At 42.0% G+C, this 10,062-nt stretch overlaps 2 protein-coding genes across 5 annotated transcripts; both read left to right on the top strand.

Annotated features, from left to right (window-relative positions):
- Positions 1-345: 345 nt before the first annotated feature.
- Positions 346-2,099, top strand: LOC131879062 (all trans-polyprenyl-diphosphate synthase PDSS1-like). 4 transcript variants are annotated; one of them, XM_059225288.1, is made up of 6 exons: positions 442-465; positions 555-689; positions 762-850; positions 938-1,219; positions 1,293-1,618; positions 1,698-2,099. In XM_059225288.1, the coding sequence occupies exons 2-6, from the start codon at positions 587-589 to the stop codon at positions 1,963-1,965; spliced, it is 1,068 nt and encodes a 355-aa protein (XP_059081271.1). In that variant the 5' UTR covers positions 442-465; positions 555-586; the 3' UTR covers positions 1,966-2,099. The 4 variants fall into 4 exon arrangements, with proteins under 4 accessions (XP_059081264.1, XP_059081271.1, XP_059081250.1 ...); XM_059225281.1 differs by lacking the exon at positions 442-465 and adding an exon at positions 346-428 and having other exon boundaries at positions 555-850; XM_059225267.1 differs by having other exon boundaries at positions 443-465; positions 555-850.
- Positions 2,100-5,575: 3,476 nt separating this feature from the next.
- Positions 5,576-8,533, top strand: LOC131881046 (ras-related protein Ral-a-like). Its single transcript, XM_059227806.1, has 3 exons — positions 5,576-6,074; positions 6,757-7,490; positions 7,848-8,533. Exon 2 carries the CDS (start codon positions 6,794-6,796, stop codon positions 7,397-7,399), a length of 606 nt encoding a protein of 201 aa, XP_059083789.1. The 5' UTR covers positions 5,576-6,074; positions 6,757-6,793; the 3' UTR covers positions 7,400-7,490; positions 7,848-8,533.
- Positions 8,534-10,062: the final 1,529 nt, after the last annotated feature.

Raw genomic sequence — 10,062 nt, 5'->3', positions numbered from 1 at the left:
TAAAACATCTATAAAGAATCCCAGCTTAGAAGCGTCATCGAGTTATTGGGGCACAGTTTTGAGGCCATGATCTTCACACTTTTATCAGGCCAACATGATCAATACAAATACAAATATAATCATACAAGTACAGGTTTTACTTTCTTGATTTCACGCTTTTTGCTCAGGACCATTCGTTGGCGCAAAGAGCTTTACTTTTTTGTTTTGTATTTCGAATAAACATGGACTGGCCAGGTGATAACAGTATATTTGATTTAATGTTTTTTTTTTTTTTTTATAAATTTTGATCGGCGTCTTACCATTGCAAACTTCTTGTTTCGAACTTGGTGTTGAACTTGGGTCTTTTTGCCGAGCGAATTTGATCCGTGTTGTAGATTGCAGTCACATTGGATTACAAGTTACACTACGCACTACAAAGGTCTGCACAGGTACAATCCATGAGGAAAATTCAATTATTCAAATATAGTGCGTTTGAGTTCAAAAAACACCTCTCGGATCTCAAGTGAACAAGTTAAGGCCGTGAAGCAAAAAATACTACTTTCTACCTTTTCCAGATTGCTTTGTCATCGCAAGGGCATTGAAGACCATGTATTCGTATTTTAAAACCTCGATCCCAAGGCTCTTCCAACAGTCCGTCTTGTTGCGATCGTCTAGTTCATCCAAGGCTCTAAATGCCCATCCCAACCTTGGTATTCAGGACCATGCTTTACCGGCAAAATCTTCTTCAGCCGTAAATGAAGCAATTCTATCCATTTTTCAAGACATCAACCTGAACATTCTGGCTTATGGCCCTGCCGAGGCCGTCGAGGTTAACAATGTGGCTAAACACTACTTCAATAGCCAAGGCAAGGTATGTCTGAAAACGGCATGAACACTTAATGAGTATCTTAGTGGTTCTCTTGAAAATACATCAACCGCCATGTTCGTTTGTTTCCAGAATATTCGTCCTAATATGACACTCCTGATGGCCAAGGCCGTCAACTCTCACCTTGGATTGGATTTGGACTTCAATGTTTACAGCCAACAGATGAAGGTGGCAGAAGTGGCTGAGATGTATCATACAGCCAGTCTAATGCACGACGATGTCCTTGATCATGCGGAAGTCCGCCGAGGACGGCCCTCCGTTAACAGTCTTTGGGGCGAACTCTCCTCTATCCGTGGAGGAAACTTTGCCGTGGGTTTAGCATCTTCAGAAGTGGCCAAGCTCAAGAACGACGAGGTGAGCCATTGATTCGTTATGATTGGCCAAGCTTAAAGTGTTTTACTTGTTATTTGTGTTAATCCTGTTTTAGGTTCTTTACTGCATGTCCAAGATTCTGGAAAGTTTGGTTATCGGAGAGCTCCAACAAATGTCGGCGTCTCACAAGGGGAACAACTCAGATGCTCGATTTCAGCGTTATTTAGCCAAGACCTTTAACAAAACGGCCTCCCTCATGGCTTACTCTTGCCAATCTGCTGCGATTTTAGCTGAATGCAAGGCCGGACAAGACAGGCAACTATCTACGATGGCTTATAACTACGGCAAGGATATGGGCATAGCATTTCAGTTAATGGATGATTGGTTGGACTTCGTGGTGGATGCGGAGCAACTTGGCAAACCGTCGTCAGCTGATCTGAAGTAAGTATTTTATGATTTTTTACGATTAATCCCTTATTTGATTGAAATTGAATTGGAATCTTGTCATCAATGTCCCTAGATTGGGATTGGCCACTGCTCCAGTACTCTTTGCATGCGAGGAGCATCCAGAAGCCATGGGACCTTTGATTGAGAGAAAGTTCAGTGGCCCCAATGATGTTGAAAAGGCTTTGAAGATTGTGATGAAATCTAATGGCTTGAACAAGACCAAAGCGCTGGCCGAGAATTTTTGCCAAAGCGCAATCCTTTCGATAAGCTCCATGAGATATTCCCAAGCTAAATCGGATTTGGAAGATATGCTGAAATTCGTTCTTTGTCGAATGAGATAAGAAGGTTTTATTTTAGTTTTGCCACCTGTGTGATTATATGTTTCTGATGCTGTGAAAAAGATCAATGTATTTGTCTCGAATGTCGTTTTCTGCATTAATTTTGAAAAAAAGACCTGCGTACTTTGACAGAAAAAGGTGTTCTCTTTGCTCTTTTTTCACCCTCATGATCGCTCTTCATCATTGAATGACAAATTCGACTACTCGACCCACTACATAAATTAAGCGCAAAAATTTGGCTCACCAACACGTCATATTTATGGAACAAAACTGAAACTGTTGTAAAACATCCAGTAGGGGTCAGACACGGTTGTCTGTTTGAATTTCACGCGCATTTTCGTGACATCAGTCCTCGCTAAAGACTACAAGAATTTTACTGTAGTCCCTAGTTCTCGTTACTGTAGCTATTGTCCCCGAAGAACATAGCCTAATGAAATGACTTATAAAGATGCGGACCGTGAAGTGAAGCATAAAAATTCTCCTAAACCGTTCACTTTATTCCACGCATCTTGAATATGCCTCGTCCATTTGGGCTCCAATTAATACAGTAGGTTTGCAAAAGCTCGAGCAGGTCCAAAGATGCTTTACAAGGAACATTGAGGATATGAGAGAGCTCTCGTACTGCGAGAGGTTAGAAAGGTTGGGATTGTACAATGTTCAGAGAAGGTACGAAAGGTATCTGATATTGTGTGTTTTCAAAAGCATTCATGAGCTTTGTCCCAACCCAGGATTTAGGGTCAATAATAGTGACCGTAGAGGCTTAACGTGCGTTTGGAGAGCACCTTCAAGTCCTCGAAATCCAGGCTAGTTTAAACAATGAAGTCCAACTCTCTTTTTTCTCGGGCTCCTTCATTGTTCAATTTGCTTCCATCTAATATTCGTGGGGAGTATGTAGATGTTTATCCAGGAGCAGGATTTAAGTCAGGCTTGGGCAAGTTTTTTGATGAAGTTCCTGATCCTCCCTATATTCAAGGGCTAGCCAGATTGACCAACTCTAATTCGTTGGTCGATCACATAATATATGAAAATAAAAGTTAGGTAAAATGAGTAAATTTTTCGTTTTGAACTGCTGGGATTCCAATCCCAGTAGCGGAAAGGCAGTCCGCAAAAAATATGACAAAACCCTTCAATTTTCCCGAAAATCCTCGGTTTTAGGTGATTTTATGGTTAAAGTTTTTGAAACAGGTTTTTTGCCTCAAAATGACCAAAAAAGTTTTAAACTTAATTTAACCCAAAAAAATATTTCTTCCGACCCCTCGCTCATAGCGTTTATCAATTTGATTGTCAAATATGAGTATGACTTTAAGTCCTTTAAGTCTTCTCTGAAATATGTTGTTTTGAGAGCAACATATCTGCCTCAAAAATAAAATCAGTTTATTTAGTTCACTTTTTCCATTATATTGAAAACTGACAGAGATTTGCCAATCAGCATACAAATAGTATATTAGTGTTTTGCTACAGTAGACTAATATCTATACTCTTTCATTTGTCAGGACTAATAGATTAACAATTTTAAGCATTTACTGGCAAAATATATCAACATTACCGTTGATTTAATGGAAATTGAATTTGTTCATACACTCCATCCAGACATGAAGCTTAACTTTTAAACATATTTTTGGATTGTCAAGCAATCAACATAAGTTTGATTGAAGATTCTAGAAAAGTGACTCATTCAAGAGTTAAACAATAGAACCCTGCTATAGTGAACCCCGATATAGTGAAAACTCTGTTTTAATGAAAAAATCTTGCAAAACCGTCTCGTCACCAGGTAAATGCTGCTTAAAGCAACCTCGTTTAAAGAAAAAAATTCAAATCTCAGATCCCCGTTTAAATGAAACTCTTCAAGTCCCAGGACCCGGGATGTGGGAATTTGTGCTTTTGTCCTCGTCGACAGTTGAGGCCTGGGATATTTTTTAAAAGCATTATTCACCAGGGTTCTACATTAATTATTCCACTGAGACCATGGAAAATCAATCATAGACCGCCTTAGTTGTCAAGGCATCTTTTGTCTCAAATCCGCAAATCTTATTTGTGTGTTGGGTAGTTTTCCAATATCCAAGGTGGAACTAGTATAATACCTTGGTATCCATTATGATGGAAAGCTGTCGTTTTCAACCCATTGTGTAAAGGTTGACAGTAGCGGTAATTCGGTGATGGGAATGATCAAACGTTTCTTTTCCACCCGGCGTCTTAGCATCCTCAAACCACTCTTCATCACGGATGTTAGACCTCTTCTTGAATATGCCTCCTCCACTTGGTCTCCAGCCATGAGTATTCTTCCAAACTCTTGGAGTCCGTCCACAGAAGGATAACGAGGCTGGCGGTGAAGTCCATGAATTTGGGTTATCCAGATAGGTTGGATGTGTGGGATTTTCCTTCGTGGAGCAGAGAAGGGCTGATAGTGACCTGGTGACCTTCTTCAAAATTTTCAACGGCGACACTTTAGTCAGGAATCTGTATTCTACCGAGGATCCAATTCGTATGCTGTGTAACGTATCTGAGAGAATAACCAGGAGTGTTAAGTATAATGAGGTCCACAAACCTTTTGTGAATATTTCCTTCCAATCATCTTCGTTTTTTGCGTGAAACGTGGATCCGTGGAACTCACTTCCCTTGTTGGCTCATCTCAAAAGAACTGTTTTCTCCTTTAAAAATGTGGTACTCGCCGGAAGAACTGATTAGGTCTAATGGGCACTTTTGTTCCTTATGTTTGTTTTGGACGTGTAATTTCTGTTGTACCAACATTGGTTTGATGTCAGTATGCTTTCCTCTTTTAATCAAATATCCCTCCTTTTCATTTGTGACAAAGCCGCCTAGTAATAACGAGCTCTTTTCTAAAATTGAGAGTTCTTTTTTTTCTCCCGTCAGCCTGTACTCTATCTTACACACTGTGTTTTTGAGTGGTCTGTACAATATACATTATGCATAATCAAGCCAAAAAAAGGATTTCTCATCAACCATCTAATGTACAATTTCGTGAACCACGCAGTACTAAATGCGGCCAGTAAATGATATCTAGGCTTTAGGCGCTCATAGTGCTTATCACACTCTTGAGTACCAAATTCTTAACATCTAGCCAAATCAAGATTGACCCATTTTGGAGCTATTCATACAACTCCTTATGCAGCAAGAGTTAAGTTATACAATATTGGGCGCTAAAAACTGCGAGGGATCGAGATTCTTTCATAGGATTGTTGAGGAAAAGATTGCGAGATGTAAATGCAAAAAAATTGTCGGCCTCTCAAATGCTCCTCTCGAAGTTTCATAAATTGACAGAACATTAGATCTTGCCTTATGTAACATTCAAGTGTTGTGTGTTTTCAACACAGTACCTAACAATAGTCTAATAATCTGACATAAAAGTGGCCTTTTACGTACATCAGAAAACGTACACGATTTTCCGCAAAAACCTGCCAGGGCGCAACTAATGGGAGAGGTTGTCTAGAGTCAGCTGATCCGTAACAGCATCATCAACACAGATGGATCTGTGACTTCGACTAACGTAACTTCAACTGGTCGCTCGATAGATAGTCGCTCCCGAGTCTCTCAATCTAGTGAAGAGTCCTTGATGACGTCAGTGGGCGATTTCACTTCTCGCTTCTGGCTCAGCACCGCTCAGCACCGTTCAGCCCGGGGCCAGAGATCAAGGATCCTCGCTCGGCCTCCTTCTCCTTCTCCTCCTGGTCCATTGTCGCGCCCACGCCAAACTCGCCGAGTCTCTCAGCAGCCTGTAGACCCTCTTTCCCCAGCTGTCCAAGAGCCTGGCATCTGAGAGGGAGTCGCCCATCGACCGACCGCTGGCCAACTCGCCACCAGGGGAAAAAAGAAGACAAGAGGAGGACGAGGAGGTGGGGGAGGCGAAGAAGAACGAGGAGAAGAAGGAGACCAAGTGGTAAGCTGAAGAAGAGGACGAAGGAGAAGAAGAAGATCGGAGGACACGACAGCAGATCGTCAACGCCTCAAAACAATCTCAGTGGTCGCTTTTCTGCCAAACATCAGACGAGGACACGAGGATCCCAGGAGGTGGAACCAGTGGTGCGAGGTGACCGCCCCCATCCCACTGATTGGTCAATTCCGCTGGGACTTTTTGCATTTAGATCGGACCAAAGGTAAATAGGACCTCAAACCGCCCCAGCTTCTCTCGTCGCTGGCATTTCTAAGACACTTAAGGCCAATCCTGTCAGCCATATCAATACTAGGGTTGTTATTAACTCGACCATCGCTAAAAGTCATCCATCCTGTTTATGGCTTATGGTTATGGCTATGGTTGTGATTGGTGAAATGTGAGTCAGGCGAGTGTTAAACGCTGCCCAGGGCGGTACTGATGCTCTGATCTGAACGGAGTGAACTGGTTCTACATAAGATACCCTCCATGCAGTCACCGAACTTAGATGTGTTCATGAGGATTGTTTATACATTGGGCCAGGGAGGGAGTCCAGCGGGAAATTTCGAGTGATAGTATATATCGATACTGGCTGGCCCCAGGGGCTTTCTAATTGGCCATTGATCGCTCGCAGAGTTGCTTCCGTTCTTTAACTTTAGTCAGGTAAGAAAGGTAAGCGCCAGATCGCTGGGTGTGCAGCCTTTTGTGGTTCCCAATGCGGTTCCTTTTGCCGAGGGAGTTGTGAACGACGCGGGGGAACAATCGATAACCTACAAGGCTTGTTCAAAAACACATGCCTTAGTTTGATTGACGCAATTTCTGCCGTGGCTTATCTATCATTTTTTTTTCATTTTTTTTTTTCAATCATCCTCTTGTTATCTCTGATTGGGTCATTGATTCGCTTGCAGTATCCCGACATTCCCTCTGTAATCGACGACGAGCATCATGGCTTCCAAGAAAGGTGGCACCGTGAACTCCCTGCACAAAGTGATCATGGTGGGTTCAGGAGGTGTGGGCAAATCGGCCCTCACACTCCAGTTCATGTATGACGAGTTCGTGGAAGACTACGAACCCACCAAGGCCGATTCCTATCGCAAGAAGGTCGTCTTGGACGGCGAGGACGTTCAGATCGACATTCTGGATACGGCCGGACAAGAGGATTATGCCGCGATTCGGGACAACTACTTCCGATCCGGCGAAGGCTTTCTGTGCGTATTCTCCATCACCGAAGACGAGTCGTTCCAATCGAGTCAGGAGTTCCGGGAACAGATCTTACGCGTCAAGAACGACGATTCGATTCCTTTCATCCTGGTGGGTAACAAAAGTGATTTGACGGAAAGGCGCCAAGTGTCGCTGAAGGTGGCACAAGACAGAGCTGAGGCGTGGAAGGTGCCCTATGTGGAGACTTCGGCCAAGACCCGCGAAAATGTGGACAAAGTCTTCTTTGACCTCATGCGGGAAATCCGTGCTCGGAAAAGTGAAAACGAAGGCAGTGGAGGCAATGCCAAGGCCAAGAGTAGGGGCAAGAAAATCAAGTGCACCCTTCTCTAAGAAAAGCAAAGAGCGAGTTCGTGGCCGCAACCAAGATCCGAGAATCGTGCTACGTGAACAACAAAGAGGACCGATCTTGTCGAAGAAAAACGTAATTATTATCCATATAACGACAATACGAACACTCTTTGCTTTACAGTAGAAATCCACGTTCGAGTATATGTGGTTAGTAGTAAACCCGATCGAAATCTGAATGTATGAATACGTTCTGTGATTTTGAAAATTGAACATTTAAAACTTTTTGCTGTGGTGGAAGTGGCAGAGCTGAAATACCGCAAAAAAACCCCTGCCTTTTCACGAAGTAATAGCATTTTCCAACATGTGAATTAGCAACCACAAATGATACAGGAAATCAGTTTCGACCGTCAAATAGTAGGAAAATGTAGATTAAACACATCAAGAGTTCGCTTTTTCCAGCTTGATTCTAACGCTCACTTTCGCGTTTCAGTTTTAGAGACTCGATCATCGCCGTTCCAAGTTCAGTCTGTTGTTACTTCTGGGTAAGTCCTAGTGGTTCATCCTCTTCAAGTGTTACAACAACAATAACCACTACCACAACAACATCAGCAACCAATGATATTCAAACCCAGCAATCTTCGCAAAGCGTTTGCTCCAAGTATGTCACGGATGGGGAAAAGGGACACGAAAATCTGAGATATATTTATGTACGGTACCCTCCCAAGAAAGTTGCCCCCCTCGGCCTGTCATTTTATCATTATCCCTCATTCATTCACGTTCATTTAGTCGTTCTCCCCCGGAAGAGACCCGCGAAACCTTCTCCTGAATTCCTGAATAAAAAACCATTTCTCTCCCGATAGCTTGATTTGTACCTCCACTTGGAGGTGCCTTCGCCTATGTTCTTCATATTTGTCTCGTTGTAAGCACAGGATTATTGTACACAAGCCGACTTATCAAAAGAAAGGGGCCTTCTCCCCTCCCCCGTTTTTAGAGATGAGCACCAGATTTGGTTGTATTATGAGACCATTACCATTCTTGCGATGACTGACGAGAAACTTGAAAATCGCCTGCTTTCCCCCAACAATTGACCTTTGTGTTTGAAGTGTTCAAAAGAGATTTTCGTTCTATGTTTACGTATTGTCGCTATTATTCTTATTACATTACTACAACAAATGACTCTTGGAGCTCCAATTTTTTCACCATATCTGCAAACGAACGGGAAATCTGAAACCAATACCAAGAGTTGCTTGAAAGTTAAGATGCTGGATAACGATTACGAGAAATGAGCGCTAAATTGGGCTCGAATCCAGTTCTCCAATTTCGGATCATTCTGGGTTCGTAGTATGGCAAATGAGACCAAAATACCCAATGAAACTCAATCAAAAATCTTGAGAGCAGCTAAATCTAACATTGTCTCGGTACCAAATTTAAGCCATGCTTTAACGTTGGTCATGGTAATAGGCTGACAATAGGCTGACAATGTACTCTGTCTTGAGTACATTTTACTTGATTTACCTCTTGTAACTGCGTGAAGAGACATTTTAACTGCATTTTGGCCTTGATTTGGAGAATGTGAGGGCATCTACTGTTGAAAAAGTGAATATTTTACCCAGTCGCATTTCAAAATAAAAACTCACGAAACCACGCGTGGGTATCTCATTGGCTCAATGCAACAATGCTATTTGCCTAGACAATGCTTCAACATTTTGTGATTGTCATCATATATCTCAGAAATAGTCTTGAGTACATCCTACTTGATTTACCTTTTGTGACCGTGTGAAAAGATATTTTAACTGCATTTTGGCCTTGATTCGGAGGAAAGTGAAGGTATCTATTGTTGGAAAAGTGTTATCTATGAGTGAATATTTTACCCTTTCGCAATTAAAAAAAATGCTCACGAAACCACGTGGGAATATCTCATTTGCTAGTGCGTTCACCGAATTACACCAAACATATTCATTTGGTTGGGTTGTGTAAAGTACCTCACTCAAAATTATTCGATTATTGAAAATTCAATGAGCGGATGGTGCGAGTTGATTGTGATGTTTGTCTTGGTCCTCCCTCCCCAAAACGCCCAAAATCAGGGGACTGGACCACATTTTTCCTTGTATTTCTCTTACTTGACATGCCTTATAGTTCTAGTTTGAGTAGTAGTTCTAATTTGAGGTACAAGAAGCTAGATTGCCAAATTAAAAATCCTGGACATGAAACAGGCAACAACAGGTGCAAAAACGTAGCTTATTTGGAAATTGTGTTCCCTGAAAGTGCCTAATGCTTAGGGGTTCCCCTTAGGTCAACCTGAAGAAGCCGTTAGTAAATTGGTAAACGTTATTCTCGACCGATTAGTTGATACTTTTTTAAACTTAACCTAACCTAACCCAACCTGGCCTAACACGATATTAATGACCCTTAAAGTCGCTATCTAAACCTTTTAACATTGTGGCAGAAATTTAAGAAAGAAGTACCGTCAACTAATTGGTCGAGAATAACGTTTATCTTATCAAATTGCTTTATTAATTGTTATTAATTGATGTCTATATCAAGCTCTCCATCAATATCAAGTTCATATGGTCTTGGAGAGTAGGCTTCAAAACATAAGAAAAGCTGAGCCAGACATGGCTAAATGACTGTGCAAGGTGTTTCGTTCCGCCCGTAACTTCAGCTCTACGCCATCCAGCTTTGTACTCTGTTGGGAACGTGATCTC

This window comes from Tigriopus californicus, chromosome 1 (genome assembly GCF_007210705.1).
Source record: "Tigriopus californicus strain San Diego chromosome 1, Tcal_SD_v2.1, whole genome shotgun sequence".
NCBI lineage: Eukaryota > Metazoa > Arthropoda > Copepoda > Harpacticoida > Harpacticidae > Tigriopus > Tigriopus californicus.
The sequence above is the reverse complement of the archived record's forward strand: the minus strand, read 5'-3'. Positions and strand labels throughout refer to the sequence as shown.